Raw genomic sequence first — 23370 nt, forward strand, 5'->3', positions numbered from 1 at the left:
CAATACACTTAATAAGTTCAGAGAAAGGAGGGGAAGTAGTTCAGTGACTATATTCTATACTTTCTTTCATTGACTAACATAAATAATGTTAACTTGGCTAATTGTTTACCAAGTCAAGTATTCAAAATTGAAATCATGTAAGTGAAAGATCTATCCTAATAAATGTTCTTATATAGCACATATCTGTATGAGTCATACTTTAGCCAGACTTTAGAATGACTCTTGCCAAGTTTTTTGAGTGCTCAAAATTAGGCAGTACTTTTTGGAGATTGTATTTTGTTTTCTTTTTCCCCACTCACTGGAGCACTGTCATCAGATATATTATTTTGGGTTCATTTAACTCTGAGCACTAAATTAGTTTTGATGATATGTTTATATATGTGATGCTTATTGCAGGTACCTGAGATAAGATGTATATAATTGCTTAGTATTGTAAAAAATCTACTTTTTCATAATTTCCAGTATTGTACTTAACATTTTGATAGCAAGCATCATTAAAATATTATAAAAATAAGCATACTTACAGCCACAGGGAACAAGATTCTCCAAAGGACACCGTTCATGTCACGGATATGGGTAACCAAGCTCCACAGCAGCTGCTGGCAGTGGCTCATGGGGTGGGGGAGAACATCCGCACAGTTTGTGGTACGATAATCTGGCACGCTGTTGTACTATGCATGACATTGTGATCTCAGCTGTATGTAACGTCTTGATCTTGTGCATGAGCTTGTGTACTTTGTGGCAGGTGGCCACATTCTAGTAAAGGAATGTGCTGAAAACCATCTATTTACATTAAGTTGTATTTTCCCTGCATGTACAAGTTGTGTGTGTCAATTTTATTCCACTAGCAGTAGTATAATGAAGTAATTTTATTTAACAACCAGTAAACTATATTACTTGTGCTCCAATGTATATTAAAACACTTTCTTGACATAGTTATTTTTAAATTTAGGATTTGAAAAATTGGTAGTGAACATGGTTTAACTTTAATATAGGTTTATTTTTGTTTGTGTAATTGTGTTTCTAAACAGTTTTTTGTTTTAAATGTCCTCATTGGGGTCAGATAACAAATTTTTTTTTTTAATGACTATATAAGCACATTTTTCTGGTATTTATACAGAAATATCCACATGCATATAATTTTATGCATTTTACTAAATTGATCTTGGATATAATCTATTATAAAACATACTTTAAATTTGACGTATCCACACGTTTTAGGTAGAAATGAATATGCAACTTACTTTCAAGATAACGTGTTCTTTTTGTTGCTGGACCAGCTAAAGTATAAACAGGAAATTTGTAGTTCTCCATTATGGAAAGCATTTCAGGAATTTATGTTCAGTTCTTATGAATAGTATCTCAGATATATGTTAATGACTTTTTGCTCCAATATTCAACAACTAAATCGTCATTACCATTACTTCATAGCATAGCAACGGTGGTGAAAAATAACTTTTAACTTTTATTCCTAGGGAATGAAAACCGTCATGGGCATTATTAGAATGTACTGATAAACATTTCCCAAATGCATTCCTTGGGAATACACAGTTAAAAATGAATTCTTAAGTCTAATTTGAACATGATAGATTATGATTAGTTGGCTTATTTACAGCCTGACTTTTCAAAGCCTTTAATACCTTGATGCACATTGTGACTATCTAACAAGGGAGATGTTATATGCGATATGTATCTAATTTTGTTTGACGTGGGGTTCTTTCTTTTTTGGGGAGAGGAAGGTAAAAATATTCCAGGGAATACACTTTGAGATAACCTAGTACAGATTATCTGTAATCTTACTGTGTAAATAAATGTTTTAGAATGATTGAAATATCCTGTTGTTCACTTGCAGTTATCAGATGTAATCTTCTCTCTTATCAAAGTCTGTGGGTCTCTAATTGTTTTCTTTCCTTTGGTCTGATAGTACGTACTACAAAACAAACAAACAAACAAACCCTGAGAGTTGAATTGAGTCTTGACAGACTGAGAGATTTTTTTCCATTTTTTTATTTTGATTACCATCTGGTTTGGAAAGGAAAGTTTTACTTTGGACAATAAGGGTAAGGCAATAAACCTGAAAGCAATATTGAATTCAAATAACTGCCTGTACACATTGATAAATGTATCTGTCAAATAATTTGTAACTAATAGACCATTCATCATTATTTCTTTGGTATCTCATTCTCTGTACTAACTCTTTTAAATCTTAGTACTTCTTACAGCACAGAAGTATTCCTAATGAAGGCTGGCAGGCCACTAAGATACTTTTTACTTTGGAAAATGTACTACCTGTTGAGGTTTTATCCTTAGTTCTATATGTCTAGAAATTTGGCTTTATTTTTCTACTGAAAGTGAATCTCTCAGGAATAAACTTATAGGTAGTAGAATGTGAACCAAGTTGACAATAAGACATACATACTTCAAACAATGCCAGATAGCATAAAGAAAGAGAAAAATAAACTCAAAATTCTAATTCTTGGCTGTAGTATAAACTAAGATCTGGCTAGAAAGAACTGAATTCGCAACACCCTTCGTTGTGCTGCTCGACTCAGCATGTTCCACATTTTATGATTGGCTTCTTGCAGTACCTACTTCTCCCTGTATGTATCAGCTAAGATGCTTTTGGCTGCAAGGAACTGAGAACCTAAACTGTGACTTAAACCCTTTACATTTGTTTACTTCAAAAGAGTCCTGGATGCAGGTATCCCAGTTATTTTAGTGAGATAATGATCTCCTGATGGACCTGAGTGTGTTGACTTTCACCCTCTCTTGATAGCAAGGTGGCTACCACAACTCAAAATATCATTTCCCCCATAATAGTGTCCCAGTGCAAAGAAAGAGAGGCAGAAAAAGAAGCTTTCTCCTCATATTCCTTATACTTATTAGGGAGAAAAATCTTTTTCAGAAGCCTTTGGTGTACTTCTACTCATTTCTTATAGAACATAATTAAATCACGCGAGCACCCCTGGAGCACTAGAGAATAGAATAGAAAGATTACATGATTGGCTTAGACTTATGATTCTACAACTGCAGCTAGGATGCTAGAAGAAATGAAAAACAGGGAAATGACCTTTGTTAAGACATCCAAGCATCTGTAATGCCATTTTAACTAGTGACGCACTTAAAACGTGTAATTCAGCCTTCCTTTTATTTCTGGTCTCTGCTGGGTTAGAGGCCGTAGTATCCAAAGGAGGAACATTGGCACCTGTGGCAAAACAATTTGAATTGGTAGCTGACCCTACCTTCTTGCCAATGTAGGTCTTCCTGCTACTAAGCAAACTTATCAAAATTTTAAAAGGGAGGAGGAGGGGATAGGAGGGGAGGTAGCTATGCTGTGATTGAAGTGGTTAAGCCTGATAACCAGAGGGAAATAGTACTACACGATGTGGCAAAAGAAAAGGATATAGGTGGAACTCAAGAGATGTCTTGGGGTTCCTTCTAGTGGTACTATATCCTATGATAAAAGTAATTTTTTAAAAAATCACACTGGGCTTACTCCTTATACGAAAATTAATTCAAGATGGATTAGAGACTTAAATGTTAGACCTAATACCATAAAAATCCTAGAGGAAAACCTAGGTAGTACCATTCAGGACACAGGCATGGGCAAAGACTTCATGTCTAAAACACCAAAAGCAACGGCAGCAAAAGCCAAAATTGACAAATGGGATCTCATTAAACTAAAGAGCTTCTGCACAGCAAAAGAAACTACCATCAGAGTGAACAGGCAACCTACAGAATGGGAGAACATTTTTGCAATCTACTCATCTGACAAAGGGCTAATATCCAGAACCTACAAAGAACTCAAACAAATTTACAAGAAAAAAACAAACAACCCCATCCAAAAGTGGGCAAAGGATATGAACAGACATTTCTCAAAAGAAGACATTCATACAGCCAACAGACACATGAAAAAATGCTCATCATCACTGGCCATCAGAGAAATGCAAATCAAAACCACAATGAGATACCATCTCACACCAGTTAGAATGGCAATCATTAAAAAGTCAGGAAACAACAGGTGCTGGAGAGGATGTGGAGAAATAGGAACACTTTTACACTGTTGGTGGGATTGTAAACTAGTTCAACCATTATGGAAAACAGTATGGCGATTCCTCAAGGATCTAGAACTAGATGTACCATATGACCCAGCCATCCCATTACTGGGTATATACCCAAAGGATTATAAATTATGCTGCTATAAAGACACATGCACACGTATGTTTATTGCGGCACTATTCACAATAGCAAAGACTTGGAATCAACCCAAATGTCCATCAGTGACAGATTGGATTAAGAAAATGTGGCACATATACACCATGGAATACTATGCAGCCGTCAAAAAGGATGAGTTTGAGTCCTTTGTAGGGACTTGGATGCAGCTGGAATCCATCATTCTTAGCAAACTATCACAAGAACAGAAAACCAAACACCGCATGTTCTCACTCATAGGTGGGAACTGAACAATGAGATCACTCGGACTCAGGAAGGGGAACATCACACACCGGGGCCTATCATGGGGAGGGGGGAGGGGGGAGGGATTGCATTGGGAGTTATACCTGATGTAAATGACGAGTTGATGGGTGCAGCACAGCAACATGGCACAAGTATACATATGTAACAAACCTGCACGTTATGCACATGTACCCTACAACTTAAAGTATAATAATAATAAATAAATTAAAAAAAAAAAAAAATCACACTGGGCCTACATGGCCAAGGCTTATTACTCACCATTTAGACTCCTCACTAGGGAAAGCACCTCAACCAGTTGTGTGGCTGGCTCATTCCTAGGGTCCAGAGTTGAATATGGATTCTTTATACCAAGCTCCATTCCCTTTGGAGGATGCTTTTATGGCATCCATGTAATCTACCTTTGACGCATGAGGTTGGAAAAGGTGTATGTAGAGAAAGATTTTTTAGATTTTTTAGTTTTCTTGAGATAGGGTCTCACTTTGTTGCCCAGGCTAGAGTGCAGTGGTGTAATCTTGGCTCACTGCAGTCTCCACTTCCCGGGCTCAGGTGATTCTTTGCCTCAGCCTCCGGAGTAGCTGGGATTACAGGTGCATGCTGACATACCTGGCGAATATTTTCTTTAGTAGAGACAGGTTTGCCTCAAGTGACCCACCTGCATCGGCCTCCCAAAGTGCTGGAACTACAGGAATGAGTCATCATACCTAGCCTATTTTTTAGGTTTTAAAAAGAGACACAAAGAAGTAGTATTGTCTCTGTGTGTGTGTGTGTGTGTGTGCGCGCGCGTGCACGTGCGTGTGCATGCATGCGCTCACACGCACGAATACATGTGTCATGTACACCTCTAGGCATTAGTATGTGAGAGTATAATGATATGACCATGTGCAGGCATCTGGTAGCCATGAGGGATATTAGTAACCCTACCAAGAATAGCAGACTGGAAAGAAAAATTGGGTCTGTGATGCTATCTGTGAGCCTAACAACCTGGAGCCGTATTAGTTTGGAACTTCTTGTTATGCAAGGTAATTTTATTTTTGAAGTAAATGTATCCCTTTATTTTGAACTGGGTCTCTTGTTGTTTATAACCAAAATCATCTTGATGTATTTTTGCTGTTATTATTATCCAAACTCTTAGGAGTTTGAGATGTAATCCTCAATGCAAATTTTTAAAAATAAACATTGCTAACTGGGTACAGTGGCTCATACCTGTAATCCTAGCAATTTGGGAGACCAAGGCAGGTGGATCACTTGAGCTCAGGAGTTTGAGACCAGCCCGGGCAACATGGTAAAACCCTGTCTCTACAAAAAATACAGAAATTAACCGGGTATGATAGCATGTGTCTGGAGTCGCAGCTACTTAGGAGGCTGAGGTGGGAGGATCACTTGAGTCAAGGAAGTTGAGGCTTCACTGAGCCATGATCATGCCACTGCACTCCAGCCTGGGTGACAAAGCAAGACCCTGTTTCGTAAACAAACAAACATTGCTAATTCTCAGTAGCAGATCAATTTATCTCCAAATTTGCTGGGGGAAATTTAATCAGGGCAGAAGAAACTAGGTAACAGTGAGAGGAGTCCCTCACCAAATATGGCTTAACTAGCTTCCTCCTCTATAAGAATTGTTTACCCATAGGAGCTGAAATGCTGGGATTTATGTCAGGCCCCTTCCCCTTGATCAACATTAGAGTCAAAGTGAAAAATTATGCCTCTCAGACACTAAATACCTTCTTCCTCTGCCTAGACAAGTTAATACCTTCAAGCGACCAGCTACAATTAGTCAAATGGTGGTAAACTGGAGGTCATTTTCTTTTTATGAGAGTAATGTGACGTATGTATGGATATGCATGTGTGTATATATGTGTCTATCTCTTTTGAATCTGATCCGTGATGATTTTGCGGTTAAGAAGGCAGCTTTACCCTTTGCCTTTTAGCACAACTTTAGTTTACACCTTACCCTAACCATACTCTATCCCAGCCACCCTCCTTTTCCCTTTTCTCCCAGAGTCACTCCAACACGCAGTGTAGAATCAGTTCCCAGAGGAGGTTTGTGGATTCAGAATAAACCTTTTAGAAACTTGAAAGAAAGACGAATTTCCCAGGCCCTCTTCTAATCATTGTCTAGTTGAAAAACAGATTCAGGCCCTAGAATATTCCATAGTTTATTCATCAATCAAATCACCTGATGTATTTTACTCTTGTTTTATTCAGTGTTCTATGGGAGCTACTAATTTGCTGTATCATTGAGTGTGAATTGTCTAGGGTAAAAGCTGAAATTAGTGGAAAATGTCTTCATCCTAGGACACATTTTTAAATTTTTAATATTAAAATATGAATTGCTATAATGAACAATTTTTTATTTGAATTTTACTTTTGTTAGCAATTTAAATAATTGTAACTAGAGACGTTGCAGTGGTACATTGAGTATTTTAAGTACATTTTAATGAAAAATCTGCTTCCTTTTTATTTTCTTACCATACACTACCTGACTCCCTTGATACCTCCCAAATATGTTTCCTTATCCATTGTGATCACAGTTTCAGTGCAACTTGGTATTACTTTCTAGATTTAAGTTCTCAGCTTTAATGTCCAAGGTGTTTGCCTCTTCTACATGTCTTTCATGAATTTAGCAATTGTTGTTACCAGTGTCACAGTAGATGTCACTTCAAAATATGAGTATTGTAACAGAAATCCAAAGGAATATATTTCCTCAATTATTGGGTGTCATCAATTGTAAGACATCCGTCAACTTACTTACAACTTTTCAAATATGGGAGTATGAAGGAAACACTACCTTAAGTGCATTTTTTAAACCACGTAACTGTAGTGTACATTTATCCATAAAACTATGTAACATTTTCTTCTTTTATATCATAAAGTTTTTAGAGAGATGCCTTCTTTATAACAAAATTCCTAAGATTTCTGTAAATCTCTTTAGGTCATTAGCAGTTAAATATAGCATCAAAGTGATATGCTACTTTTGATTATTTGGATTGGTGACTCTGACCTTTGAGAATTTATAACTTGAGGTATTTCAAAGTGTGCTGGGGTTTTGTCTGCCCTTAATGTTTGATCCAACTTACACATTTTTTTGGAAGGGAGTTGTTTTTGTATTTTTCCCCAGATTGAATTATGTAATCCTCAGAAGTTTACAGCATCTCTTGAAAGACAGCTGGAAGCTTTGTACATGTAGATTCAAACATTCATTCGACAAATATTTATTAAGTATCTCTACCACTTACAATTGATATAATGTTGACTCTGAGCAGGTTATTTAACCTCTGTGCTTCAGTTTCCGCATCTGTAAAATGGGGACAGTAATAATACTTATAACAGTGTTCTTGTGAAGATTAAATGAAATAAGACATGATAAACATGCCTCTAAGTGTTCACCAAACTGTAACTATATGTTTATACTAAAGGTACAACTACAACAACTTAAAATACCAAGAACCAGGCACTGTTCTAGGCCTTGAGGTTCTTCCTTTTCTGGAACTTTTGGATTCTAGTAGATAACTATGTGACACCTGACTAATGGTCCTTCATGAAGTATGTTTTGGTCACATCAGTATCTCCTAGCTTTAAATGATACCCTTTGTCTTTAATTGTATTTTCTGACATGTATATGCAATCGTTTGCATATACAGTAACATTTTGTTTGGGTAGTGCTGCTGAGCTTAATCTTTTTGACATTTAAGCAATAATTAGGGGTCCAGAGTTACATTAAAATTGAAATATGTGTCTTGGCTATAATGTTGGCAGGATGAATAGATACTTACATTACATGATTAAGTATATACTTGTGCTGGCAGTAAAAGTACCATGTATATCCCAACTTCCTTCTCTGCTTGTCTGCTAGTAAGACTTTTTTTTTAAAAATGTTGTTTACTTTAAAACTGTTTCAGAGCTGTTAAAATATATTTATAAATGTACATATTAAGATCTAGGTAATATGATAAAACTAGTATTTGTGGGTTAGTCATTTAAACAGTTGTATATATGCACATTGCAAATCCAGTATTTGTATGTGATTCTTATAAAACAAGAATTCTAAACTAGCATCATTGTTAAATGTGTCACTTTCTCATTACTTTCCGTTATTAATCATAACCTAATAGAGATTTATCTCCATATTTTGATTAGAATGCTCTATTTTTCTAATATAGAAACAGGTTAGAGATAAAGGGGGCTTTTCCAAGAAGCTTGACTCAGCTAGCAGCAGCTTTTTTGATAATAATTACAGTAATGATTGTTACATTTAATTGATAGTAGTAATTTACTATTTAAGAAGTACTTTCTTATCTATCATATTGATCCATCCCAGTCACTAATGTGGTTCTTTTTGGCAATACTAGAATTCACAGATGTGGTTCTTTTTCTGTTTGAAGCTATTAGAACTAATTAAAAGGGGCTTTTAATTATTTAAAACTTCAGAAAATTAGGTTCATGTTATTTTGTTTGCCATTGCTTTTTCTTTCTTGAAAACTAAGCAGAAAGACCTGTCCTATATGTCCTTTGTGTTTTCTCTGGACTCCATTGGAGGGAATATTTATTGTTATTTAGATTTTCCTTAAACCATCATTCTTTTATGTGAGATTTTCTGTTGACATCTTTTAACTGCAAACAATTTCAGGTGTATATATCTCTGTCCTTAGCAGTTCCTCAGCATTCTGCTCTTTAATATGTTGAAAAGTCTTCCATAAATCATTCTAGCTGAAATCCTTGCCAATTCAAACAATGTTTAGACACAAACTGGTTTCATATTATATGAAATTGTAAAATCAAAACTGAATAACATGACTCTTCATTATCCTCCAGACAAAATATGGTATTATGTTTCATAACTAACTGAGAGAACTGGCTATAGGATACTGGCACTCTCTCTTCACAACTGTTAATTCTCCCACTTCAGTGTGGACAGTGTGTGCTCTCTGTTCCTGCTCTGGAAGAAAGAAGACTGAAATCTGCTATTCAGACTTAAAATTGACATCAAAATTATCTTTACATTTCTTTCCCAATTTCCATTGCCCCCTTTCCTCTTAGTTCTATGTAACGCAGAGCCTTCCAGTGAATAGCCTAGTTACGGGTTTCTCAGTGAGAGGAAAACTTAGTACTCTTATAATCTTTCTATCTAGGACAACTTTTAAAATCTGGGCATAGTTTTTACTTTAGTCTTTGAATCTAGTGATTGTATTAGGAATAACTGTTGTAATATTTATAGGCAGCTTGATAAAAGCAATGCATGACATTTCTGTTATGTATGTGCTCAAGGTTACCGTTAAACATTGAAGGTCATGGAAAATTACAGAAAGTAGAAAACATTACAAAATTTAGTGGCTAGAATGAAATGAAATGACAGGATAAAAACATAGACATCTAGTCTTAAACATACTAGTTAAGAAATCTGCACTTATTTTACTGCAGCCAAAAAGCAAGGTGTTGATTTTTTATTTGCATAATAAATATCCTCAGATAAATTATTCTCAATTATCCACATTCTCTGGGGCCCGCCCTCCCTTGACTGTAGAGCACATGTTCTCTGATTAAATAGGGAGAGGGAGAACTTCTGTACTGATACAAATTAACAGATTTTACATTTACCTTAGCAATTCTTAAAACACTGTAGAAAAGAAGAAATAGTATCAGAGCAGTGATCTTAACCACTGCTGCTGCTATTTTCAAACAAAACAATGTGGATGTTCCCATTTGACCTACAGAAGTGCCAATTAATTTTTACTGTTAATAACATATATCACTTAATTTTTACATTATCTTCAGTTTGAAAATGTTACATTTCAGTTTAAATTTCATTGTGGTCAACTGTATACTTGAAAAATAATATATTCAGTTAATTTCACTGGTTAAAATGTATACTTGAAAAATAATATATTGGTTATGTTGAAAGAAAAGTTAGAAATCTAGATTGAGCTATATTGTTTCAGGATTTTTATTTTTTTTAAGTCTTCAAAATGTTTTTTTTTTTAAAGAAAATTAAATGCAGTGTGCATCTGGCTTTCTATTATATAATGGTCTAAGGACAGTTTGATTACCTGAAAAGTAGTAGCCATTGTACTAGATTTTACATTGTATACTAGGACAAAATTAAACGCAACTTAGCAAATCAAATTTTTTTCTACATTTCTTTACTAAGTTGTTCTTTAGGAAAAAAATTAAGGGTACTCCCTAGTATGTGACAGTTTTTTTTTTTTTTTTTTTTGAGACGGAGTCTTACTCTGTCGCCCAGGCTGGAGACAGTTTTGTTTTATAAGTGACACCAATAAAACAAAACAAAACATCGTATAACTTTTATTGACACCAACTGTTACACAATATATGTGCCAGGTGTCTGTGCCAGTAGACAGTACTTTCAGTACCAATAGTCAGTACTTTTTCATTTGGCTTTGCATGTCTAATTTTCTAGACAGAATTCACTGTGTTCCCAAATATATATTTACGGATTCTGAACATATGTATGGTAGATTTTGCTTAACCTTAACAAGAGATGGGTTGAATTCACATTAACTTCACCTAGATTCTCACTGCTACTTGGCTCTCCTTTAGTTTATTCCCAATGAATTCCCAGTCATATCCTGCATCGTTGTTGATAGAAATCTTCACCACTTTGCCCAGGAATCCAAATCCGCCCTCTCTTTTCAGTGCTCCCCAGATAGTGAGTGCTCTCTAAGAAGGAAACCAACATGTCCTTTGTTTTCTGCTTTTCATTTTCTTACTGTAGCTGTCTCCGAACCAGTGTTACTGTGCTGTCCCCCAGGCTCATCATTACTAACTCCAGCAGTATTTTCAAACCCTCCCCTGCTCTCTTGGTCAGCTTTGCTGCCCCTGCAGCACAATCTCCTGCACATCAGTCTTTTCCTGTCTCCATTGACCTCTCTTTTTGTCTTCTGACATGATTAGGTCGAAATTATCTTGAAAAAAAAAATACTTCCTCTTTTTTCCCTTTAATTTTGCCATTTTTTCTTCCTTTGTACTAATGTATTTTTAAAGTGAGTGGACAGTGCTCAGTTTCCTTACCTTGAGCTCGTTCTTTCGTTTTCTTCTTGGATTTCAGCCTCTGCTACAGTGTGGAAAGAGGCCTCTTGAAAGTCACTTCTTTCCTCCCAGTCACCAAACTCCATGCCCTCTTCCTGTTCTAGTATCCTCGAGCTGTTTGAAAGAAAAAGAAAACTAGCTGTATTCCTTTTGCTATGCACTTGGCCCACTAAGATTTTTACTGATTAGGAAACTAAGGCTCAGGAAGATTGAGTAGATTGTTTATATTCATATCATCGTTAAGTTGCAGAACCATGGCTTGGTCCCTGTCCTAAAAATGATGCTTTTTCCATCATACTGCATAATTGCACTAGACACCCTGTTCTTTAACTCAAAGGCTCTTGGCCTCTGGAACATTATTCTATCCTTTTCTTCATTACTCCCTTACTGATATTTCTTATCCAGGATCCTGAATCTGTATCTTCAACCCTCACTTTTAAAATATATCCTATTACATTACCAACTACCTACTATGCCTTTCTAGTTATATCTGTCATCACCTAAAATTCAACATTTCTAAAAGCTAACTCATCACTGTTTTCTTCAAATCAATGCGCTCTATGACTTTTTTTACCTATTATTTTCTGTCAGTCATTTCCCTCTTCATCTAAGCCAGAGCCATCAGCTGTCTTTCACTTTTCACTGTCACATGGCTTGATAGCCAGCATATTTATCAAGTTATTTTCATATATGTAGCATATTTCTAGTGCTTTTTCATATGTTCAAACCTGGTACAGCCTACTATCTATTTAGTGAGTGCTCTGCTGAATGGCCCACTGTCTAATTTTTCCTTCGTTATTTCTCTTTATATTGCTGCCAAATTCACATTGTAGCCCATTGCTTCATCAGGTTTAAAAGCCTTCAGAGGCTTCCAGTTAGATTTAGGATAGAGAATAAACTTCTTACCCTAAAATACAGCGCTATTTCTGTCACTGTCATAGTCTGGTTGTAGACTTACTCTCCAACCCAAAATATTTCCCCCTCCTTCCTAAAAATAGTCTTTAAAAATTTTATATTACTTTTGCTCATATAATATAGTATTAACTGGAGCATTCTTCTCCCATGTTCTCCTCATTCAGAGCTGTCTAAACCCCTTACGTTCCTTGTCTAAACCCCTTACATTACTTCAGTCTAATCTCTAGCAGGAAACCTTATCCAAATGTCCTATCCCATAGTGACTTTTTTTCCTTTCAGTGAACTACTGAAACACTTTTCATAAGCATTCATTTAGATTTTCTTCTACTGCCATGTACTATTGATGCACCTTGGCACAAGTGTGTATTCTAGATGTTTATGTACGTGTCTTATTGCCACATATAAACTTAAATTTTCTTAGGGCAAAACTGTGTTACACTACTCAGTGTCTATCACTGAATACCTTGCCTATCACACCTTGTGTTTAATATATTTCAAAAATAAAATGTAGACAATGTTAATGTATTAGTTCATGTTTTAAAAAACATTTTAAAGCAGATATATATATGTAAATATGCATAGATATACATATATCTATTTTACAAGCTAGTCTTTAGGCATTCATGTTTCTATCTAAATGTAAAGTGAACTGGATACTTTTTTTAAAAAAAATCAAATGACTATGAAATTTATAATTAGTAGCATGAACATTATTTACCAGTTTATTTTCCCAAGAAATATGAGGCCTAATATCTATTTTAATAAGAGGAATTTTATTTACCCCACTGTAACTATCCTTTAAAACTTTTTTTTTTAAATATATTTTGGCTAATAGTTTCCTTTCCCCTGACAAGAGCTGATCTCTGTGCTTGGAGATAACTGAGATCAATCATGATAGTTTCAGCCCATTATAGTACTGACACCATCATGATACATCTCAGAGTTATCTGACAAAACTGTCTCAGAATTCTCCCCACATGCAAAAAAAGGAACTACATTATGACTGCAACAATTTAGATAATTCTAAAAGTTGAACAGAGTTGCAAATGGGAGTTAAAATGTGTATAGATTAAACAGTCAAATTTAAGTAGTTCTGAGTTTGAAGCTTAATCTTATTTTGAAAATGTAAAAACAACAACAACAAAAATTGAATCAAGCAAAGACAAATGATTGGTCTTTGAACAGCTCAACTGAAATTACAAGGATTCCCTTCCTTATGTGGTACTAACCTGTCTGCCTATAAGTGACATTTCCTGACTTGACTTCTATACTCATCTAGGATAGGGATTTGTAACCTGTGCTCCTTAGATGGAATTCAATTTCTGTTTTAAAAAATGTGTACTTGCATTATTCTGGGAAGAAGTTCTGTGACTTTCCTAGTACTCAAAAGGGTCCATAACCCCCCAAAATAGCTTAACATCTTCACTACCACTACACACATCTTTTCTCTTGTCCTTGTGACACAGCCTTTTAGATATCCTAAAGTCTTAATCTTTTCTTCTTTCCTAAGTATGTCTTCTTCTCTGACCTAATACTCCTGCATCCCTCAGCTCTTTCTTACATAACATGAATTCTACACCCTTCAACAATCTCACTGGGTCTTGATTTCCTTTATCCAGATAAGTCCTAATTTGTCAGTATGCCTCATAAAAGGTGGAAACTTTTATAGTCAATTATGTAGACTATACTGAGCTACAACCTTCCTTCTTTAGAATACTATATATATATTAATCTAGACTCATGATTTCCTTTGCATGTGAGACACTGCACAGATGCCCATGCACATACACACTGCTCTGAGTTCTAGTCCTGACTAATCACTGATATGCTATGTGGTCTAGGAGTTTCCCTACCATTCTTCTAAAATTTTACTTTTAAAAATGCTTATACCACTTACTAAACAAATATATAGTTATTCAACAGACCTCATGCTGTGGTATTTTTTTATATTTAATTGTAGGTTGGTGTGAAAGTGATTGCGGTTTTTTGACATTACTTTTAATGGCAAAAACCCACAATCACTTTCACACCAACCTAAAATATAAGAAGATGAGAATTTGGATGACTTCCAACTTGCTTATTAGAGACAGTTATAATCTGGTCTCTTGTCTTTTTGTATTTGTTATTCCTTTACCATTCACTTTGGTAGCCCTTCTAAAGTAACCTTCCTCTCCAAAGGAATCCCAAGCTTGAAGCTGATGCCTCTTTTCCTCATAAAACCAATAGAGTTGGCTTATTTCAAACTGTGTTCCCAGTTTCCAGGATTGAATTTAACAATTCTTTGTGCTCATGCCTGCTCCTATGTATTTGATTGATTTGGGAGAACTCAGGTTAGATTAGATGTAAAATTCTCAAAATGTGTTTTTTATAAAACAGAATATGGCTAACAGTGTATTTTTATGATGTTTACATGAGGCAAATACCAATGTTCATTTATAACTAAGTATCACCAAATGATATTAAAGTGGCATAGATTACATAACTAGAGAATTAGATATCATTAATGTATAGTATTAGTAGGTTTGTTTATTTTGTACAATTTTAAAAAAGTAGCTTAGCATTAGTTCTACATCTCAGATACTGATTTAGGTATGAATAAAGAATCTATTAAATATACTTAATTGACATTGTTTTTAATCATTTCAATTAAAGTTAAATACTGGAAATAATTCTAAAATATTGTTACCCTTCTACACTGAGGAATTTTGGAAGCAATTAAACCTGACTTTTGCTAAGCAGATTGAGTATACAGTCAACTCTCGATTATTCAAACTAATGAAGGAAAGGATAGAACAAACATTAATGGTTTTCTAGTTGCTGCCCCCTCGGACAGTTGATGAAAGCCTCATTCCAAAGAAGTATTTTGGCTTTCCATCTTATCATATTACATTTTCTAGTCCTTGTATTCAGGATTTAGTCTGAAATACAGGTTACAACAGAGTTGACAAGAAAGTTTCACGTTACCACATTTTGCTTTTCTTCATGTACATTTTTAAAATCAGTGCCTTAGCATTGCTTTTGTATTATTAAAATTCACATGAAAATTTGATCAAATTGCTAGTAGGCTATTATGTTGATGGCTCATAAAGTTAGTTTTATATAAAAAGGCTTATCTTTGAATTACAACTTACAGATAATTATAACCTTTCAAAAGCATTACCTCGTGGTACCTAACTACTTAAAAAAAAGTTTGCCGTAAAAGTTTTATGAGAACGTTTTTATCTTGAAAAGGTTTTTATAGATATTCTTCCAACTTTTAAAATTCTTAATGTGTGTAATATTTCTGAGTACTATGTAAGTGTTTGTAAAGTGAAGAAATGCCAAAGGAATTTATGTGTGAAAACATTATGTTGTGTGTATATAATACGTCATTTTCTCTACCAATTAGCGGCACATAGTGTGCTAGTATCCAGACATAAGTATTCATGGGAATGCATGTATCTGGATAACTGCAAGTTGAAATAAACCCACCTGCCTTTTATTTCAATAACTGCACATTCAAATCCAGCTAAGACATTTATTTGAATGTGACCTCTGTATATGTGAGAGAATACTGTTTTCAGCATTTGATTTTTTTTGTTGTTGGTGGTGTTTTGTTGTTGGTGGTTTAAATCTAAAGTAGGTAAAAACTTATGGGTAATGCTTCTCTGGAAAACTTTGCATGCAGAGAAAAGGAAATTCAAAGATAAATTCTATGAAAAACACTGAATTATTTTGTCTTAATATGTTTTCCCTCAGTGTGTATTGTAGCTAGGTTCTTGTAGAATATAGCAATGTTTAAAGCCAAAGTAGTACAACCTATAAATTAGCCTGGAGTTGGGCCTCCTTTAAGTTAAATAATTTAATATTTTTCTTCTAGAATAAAATCACTAGTTTTTCATTTGGAGTATTTTTTTAATAAAAAAACTATTTCCTTGAAAGGCATACTACAATATATATGTGAACTTTTAAGAAATCATGTGTTCTATTAGACATCAGAAGTGTTTGTTACAAAGCTTGTTTTATGTCTGTATTGTGGTTTCATCTGCAGCCCCCTTCCCCAAATTAGGCCATATTTCTGTATAGTTAGTTTTACCTGACATGAGCCAGAAAATTAAATAAGATTTCTTTAACAGTCTTAACTTTGAATTTCCTGCTTTTCATTGCATGTAAACTATCAACCACAAACAATAATTTCAGTCCAAGTTCTAGCTTGTATTTTGCATGATAAAGCTACAAAAAGTCTATTAATACTGGAAACAATTTATAGCTACTCTTCTGCTATTGCTTAATTGTTAAAATATATAAATAAAGAGCAATTTTATTTATGTGGACTTGTCTTTCTGCTTTAGGGAGTGAACTACTTTATGTCCAAGGGTATCCTAGATGATTCGCCAAAGGAAATAGCAAAGTTTATCTTCTGTACAAGAACACTAAATTGGAAAAAACTGAGAATCTATCTTGATGAAAGGTAAAGACAAAAATTAACTTTTCATCCAAAATGAGTTGAGTAATGTTTTTGATGAGTTAAGTTTTACTTTAATACTGCATAATAATCATCTGGTTGCAAAATTGAGTAAAGACAGGGAAAAGATCCCTATATCTCATACATCATTTCTTTTGTGAGCTTTAACTTGTTGATGAGGAAGTTACCATTTTAAAAGTGAAAGTCCACACAAAATGGAAGCCCAACGTCTTTGTAGTAGCAAACCAAAACAAAATATTTTTCAGGAATCTGCAACCCTGATTTTTTAAAAGTAGCCATAATCTAAGTGTGTATATTGGTAAAAATTCTGAATTATGAAATTATCCATATAAAAAAGCTAGTACAAAGACAGATTATGGTCATAAACCCCAAATCCTAGGGATAGAAGGTATATATATTTGCATGTAGACACTATACAGAAATGTCATGTTCAAGTGAGAAAATTATGAAAATGTAACATTTAGCAGTGTTTTACACAGAGATGATGGTTAGTATGCTGTTCTGATTTGATAGTTATTCATTTGTACACTTTACTTTTGGTTATTAATGAACTTAAATTTTGGGACAACGTTTTGATGCCACATAACTGAACCACCATTTTTAAAATTATAGCTCTCATGCGAATCTAATGTATGGCTTCAAAATATGTTTACCTTCATTGTAATTCTCAAACTTTTGTATCTCAATATTTTTAAAGAACAATCTGTAAATGTTCATAATATTCCAGAAACTTTGCTAGAGTAGTAGTACATGGATGATTAAGATATAATCCCTGTCATCAAGAAGTTCATAGTCCAGCATACTGGTCATTGAAACATGTAAAGATGACATCATTAAGGTTTTTTTAAATCTTTAAGTACTAAGTACCTAAGGATAGGCAGGGGTTTTTTTCTTTCTTTTCCCTTTCTTTCTTGTTTCTTCTTCTTTTTTTTTTTTTTTTTTTTTTTTTTTTTCGTGAAGAACCAGATCTTTTTGTAAATATTTTAGGTTTTGTGGGTCGTATGATCTTTGTCACAGCTACTTAAAACTCTGCCATTCTGTGGTGAAAGCAGATATAGACAATACATAAACTAGTGTGAATGTGTTCTAATAAGCTGTATTTACAAAAGCAGGCAGCAGGCCAGATTTGGCCCAGTTGCTGTAGTTCGCCTATTCCTGTTATATGCAATTGGTAGAAGTTGAAGATAATGATCATATAATCATGACTGAGTTCAATAAGAATTGAAGGCCATTGTAACAAAGTTTCACTCTATATTGGAATGCTAGTGATTTTTTTTAAAAATTACATATACACACACAAATATTTATATTATAGCAAATAAGCTAAATGTTTATCAATGGGATTGTTGCGTCCATTAAATAGGATACTGTGAAGCCACTAAAAATAACATAGGTGGGTCTAGGTATAAAGATATACAAAGCTGTCCACAATATACTATGTGAAAAAAGCAAAAAAAATTCTAAAACAATATATAGCGTATGTAGGCATTCTTAAAAGTCTGTGTAAATAGTTTTTACCTCTGAAGATGTGAATTGGTGTAGGTGGAGACTTTCATTACTTTCATAATTTGAAAAATAAACAATTCTATTGCTATTTGGATTTAGCCAAGAAGACACTTAAAAATAAGTTGTTCGTTTTAATACTAGAGAATTCCTTTTTTTTCATTATAGAGGTAAAATTAGGTTTTACCTTGTTTGATTTTGTTATAAACTACTCATGAGGGATTTCAAAGTTAACGTCTTAAATAATCATACTTAGATTTTTTTAATATTGGGAATTATGCATACTTCTGTAGGACTAACTGATCTAGTAATCAATAATAAGGTATTTTTATCCAAAAAATGGAAATTTGTTATTTTTTTCTTACCGTTTTTTTAATGAAGAAAAGTTAAAGCTGTGCCTTTTTTTCTTTCTATAGGAGAGATGTCTTGGATGACCTTGTAACATTGCATAATTTTAGAAATCAGTTCTTGCCAAATGCACTGAGAGAATTTTTTCGTCATATCCATGCCCCTGAAGAGCGTGGAGAGTATCTTGAAACTCTTATAACAAAGTTCTCACATAGATTCTGTGCTTGTAACCCTGATTTAATGCGAGAACTTGGCCTTAGTCCTGGTAAGAATATATATATTAATAGTACATCACCCCATGCCCACTTTTAGGTAAAAACAGAGACATACGAGACATTTGTCTCACTGTGGGGAAAAATATTCTCAGTAATTACAAATACTTGTTTTACTGTTTGTAGCAGTGACTACTTCATCATTTATGTGAGCTTAGAAAAAACAGTTTGTCATAGCTATGGTGTGCGTGTGTTTGTGTGTATATAAATACACATAACTATGTATACATAGTCATTTATATTTTTTATATATTACATAAAAATTTATATATTACAAATTTGTATATATTCAAATGTCTATTGGACATGCATATAGACACACATATATAGACATATAGGCATTTGTATATATACATTTGTTACATATGTCTGTATGTCTATGTATGTATATATAGATATTTGTATATATAAATTTGTAATATATATTTGTACATATGTATATATAGACATTTGTACATATTTAAATTTGTAAATACATATATATACATTTGTATATATGTTTATACATATATGCATAGACATAGCTATCATGCATGTATGTGTATGTGTATATATGTATATATACATATAATTTCTTAGAATACATATAATACACATATTACATAGAATGCATATACATAAAATATGTATGCAATATAAGCAGTCTTTTTCCTTCCAGATGCTATCTACTGTGATACTCTTTGATTCTACTTTCCATTAAAACAGTATATGTGTGTGTATATATGTGTGTGTGTATATATGCACACAACTATACACATATATACATACATGTACATATATATTCACACACACACATACTGTTTTAAGAAGAAAGTTAGACTTAGCTACATAAGTTCTTTAAGAAACTATTCTTGTTTGGGTGTTAGGTATTTCTACTAGTCTAATTGAAAACTTGAGAAATTATTTTTAAAGCTTTTAATAATCTGCATATCATAGGTAGCACCACTTTTCACTAAAATTTGTTTTTAATACAACTGGTTTTCATTATTTGTGTGTACTTCTATCTATATGTGTATGTTTGTGTGCATATGATATAGCCTGAATCTCCTACATATTTTTTCAATTGGTATAGCTTATCTTTTCATATCAAAAATTTTATTGTGCTTATCTTATTAAACAGATATTACAAAACTGTTCCTGTCATGTGAAATTTGTTGAGCATGCTTTACATGACATAATGTTCAACTTGGCTTTCTTAAGACTGCAGGATTCCAAAATATCAGCTCCATAGTAGTAGAACTATCATGATATTTGTTACTATTTTAATATTAAACATCAAATATTACCCTAAGCATATATAAAATCTTGTTGCATGGTGCTCAGGTGTAGCAGTCTTTTCCCTAAAGATTTACTTTAAAAATTAACATGTAAATTCCACAGACCTTTATAACATGTATCTTAAATGAGAATATTAATAATCTTTTGAGTTATTTACATTTTATTTTCTAGTACCAGATTAATACGTTTTCTTGTCATTAAAGATGCTTTCCAATTAAATTGGGTTTTTGTAAAAGCATTCTATATAAATTTTTTTTAGAAAGACGAGCTAAATACTGACAGTACAAATGTATTTTATGGATGTTTGAATAGAAATATCACATTTGAAAGCAAAGACAAAATAAAGGCAATTCTAAATTTTTTAAATCTAGAATGAATTTTTACTGTACACTCCTAAACTGTTCTAAAGTTATTTTGAAATGAAGGAAATACATGCTTAATTAGTATTAAGATAGGATGATAACCATCCTGGTTTGCTCAGGACTGAGTTTCCCAGGATGACACGACTTCCAATGCAAAACTGGGAAGAGCCTAGACAAACTGCATGGACTAGTCACTCTGTATTTATGAGCTAATTTTGATCTCTTGAAATTATCAACATTTTTGCCTCACATTATGTCCTTGGAATCATATTTTGTAAACCAACTAATAATTTGAACTGTTTCTTTTTCCTTCCAGATGCTGTCTATGTACTGTGCTACTCTTTGATTCTACTTTCCATTGACCTCACTAGCCCTCATGTGAAGAATAAAATGTCAAAAAGAGAATTTATTCGAAATACCCGTCGCGCTGCTCAAAATATTAGTGAAGATTTTGTAGGGCATCTTTATGACAATATCTACCTTATTGGCCATGTGGCTGCGTAAAAGCACAGTTGCTAGGACTTCAAGTTTTTACTTCAGACTAAAGCTACCCAAGGACTTAGCAGATATGGGGGTTACATCAGTGCTGGTCATTGTAGCCTGAGTATACAATCAAGCTTCAGTGTGCAACCTTTTTTTCTTTTGCCATTTTCTATTTTAGTAATTTCCTTGGGGAACTAAATAATTTTACAGAATTTTTCCTAATTTTGTTTATCATGTTTTGCACAAAGCAGAGCCATTGTCTAACACAGCTGTTAAAGAATGATAAACTGACATTATACTCTAAAAGATGGTGTATTTGTGCATTAGATTTGCCTGAAAAACTTTATCCATTTCCATTCTTTATACAAATACCATGTAATGTGTACATATTTAACTAAAGAGATTTATAGTCATAATTATTTTATTGTAAAGATTTTAACTAAAGTTTTTCCTTTTCTCTCAAACTGAGTTCTGAAATTTATTTGATTCTGATCTGAGACTATTCTCTTCTTAAAAGTTAGATCTGACTTCAGATAGAAACCAATACCAGCTTCCTTTTCCTTTAAACTTTGAAGAGTGTTGATTTGTTACTATATTACTATGCAAAACTGGCAGTTATTTTTATAATATAAATTTATAATTTGATTTTTTATTTTAAAAACTGGGTTAATCAAGTCTCAGTCAGTCCTTTAAACCATTTAGGATTTTTTAAAAGATCAAAATTTATGATTTATATTCATAGGAATAAAGTAAAATATTATTAGAACTCTGGTAAATGTTTGCTTGTTTATATGTGGTGTGATTATGCAAACTTTACTATTTTTCTAATCTTGATGATCCCTGTTCAGAGTCCATTGAAGAGATATTGTGAAGAACAGTAAACACTCTTTACTCATTGGTTCAGTGAGTATCTATCCAGGGCTTTACATGTGTTAACACTGTGTGAGGTACTAGACATGGGCCCTGCTCTCACAGATAATACATAACTGGGTACTGAGAAGAAAAAAATCTGCTTAGTGGAGAGCAACTATATGAAGTAAATAGTTAAAATATGCAGCATTAGAATGATAGAGAACAGTGTATTTATATGGTGAGTTAAAAGTGACCTCCAAGTAAAACGCATAACCTTAGGAATGAAGTAGTATGTGATGGGATGAGCTGCTAGTTTAGAGGAGGGAGTTGAGGGAGTTAGAAACTCCTTACTAGAGATATTGAATCCTGGCTTCCTTCCAAATCTGACCCTTAGTCAAAAGTGGTTGTCAGTATTACAACTGGAATGTTGTACTACAGATTTTTCAAGAACAAGACATACGATAATCGAATTTTGAATGTCTGAGGGACTTTTAGACTGATAGTAAATGATTCTAAGATTCTGAAGCAAATATCCAAATCATTTTACATGTGCATAATTTTGAATTCCATGACAATTCTAATTTTTAACTTCAAAACTGCTTTATTACATTTCAAAAGACAAAGGGTGGTGATAACTATTATTTAATATCGTGCCTAGTTTCCGCTGATTAACACTTTGTCCTCTCCCTTCGTCTACCTCCTTCTATTTTTCCTTCTTTGTTTTTCTTCATACCTGTCTCTTACCATCCAGTTCTCTCTGCTTCTGGTTTAGCTTTTATCTCTTCCATTTTTTGTATCCTCCATTTCCTAACTTTTTTTCTTTTAACCACTTTATTTTTCTACCCTGACCTGATTATAAATGTGGATTGGCAATATTTGCTTTTCCAACATTTTCTTAGGAAAATTCCAAATACATAGAAAAGTGGGGCCAGGCACAGTGGCTCATGCCTGTAATCCCAGCACTTTGGGAAGCCAAGGTGGGAGGATTGCTTGAGCCCAGGAGTTTCAGACCAGCCTGGGTGACATAGCAAGACCACATTTCTACCACAAATTAAAAAATTAGCCAGGCGTGGTTATACACACCTGTCTGTAGTCCTAGCTACTCAGAAGGCTGAGGCAGGAGGATGGCCTGAACCCAAGAGTTCGAGGTTGCAGTGAGCGGTGATTGCCACTGCACTCCAGCCTAGGCAACAGAGTGAGACTCTGTGTCAATAAAACTTAAAATAAGTTTTAAAATTTTTAAATAGAAAAGTGGAAATATTTTACAAAGAATGCCTATATATTCACCACCTAGATTCTACAATTAAAATTTTACTGTATTCACTCAATCATGTTTATCCATTCCTCTCATTCCTCTATCCATCAATCATTTTGA

General features: G+C 33.8%; 1 protein-coding gene across 3 annotated transcripts in view; it reads left to right on the forward strand.

Annotated features, from left to right (window-relative positions):
- FBXO8 (F-box protein 8) overlaps positions 1-21607 on the forward strand; it is a 55205-nt gene extending 33598 nt beyond the window's left edge. For all 3 annotated transcript variants that reach the window (XM_050792480.1, XM_050792481.1, XM_050792482.1), the window contains 3 exons: positions 16764-16882; positions 18817-19013; positions 20977-21607. In XM_050792480.1, coding sequence (XP_050648437.1) covers positions 16764-16882; positions 18817-19013; positions 20977-21164 — 504 coding nt within the window. In that variant the 3' untranslated portion in view covers positions 21165-21607. The remainder of the gene's footprint in view (positions 1-16763; positions 16883-18816; positions 19014-20976) is intronic.
- Positions 21608-23370: the final 1763 nt, after the last annotated feature.

Source organism: Macaca thibetana, chromosome 5 (genome assembly GCF_024542745.1).
Source record: "Macaca thibetana thibetana isolate TM-01 chromosome 5, ASM2454274v1, whole genome shotgun sequence".
Classification (NCBI taxonomy): domain Eukaryota; kingdom Metazoa; phylum Chordata; class Mammalia; order Primates; family Cercopithecidae; genus Macaca; species Macaca thibetana.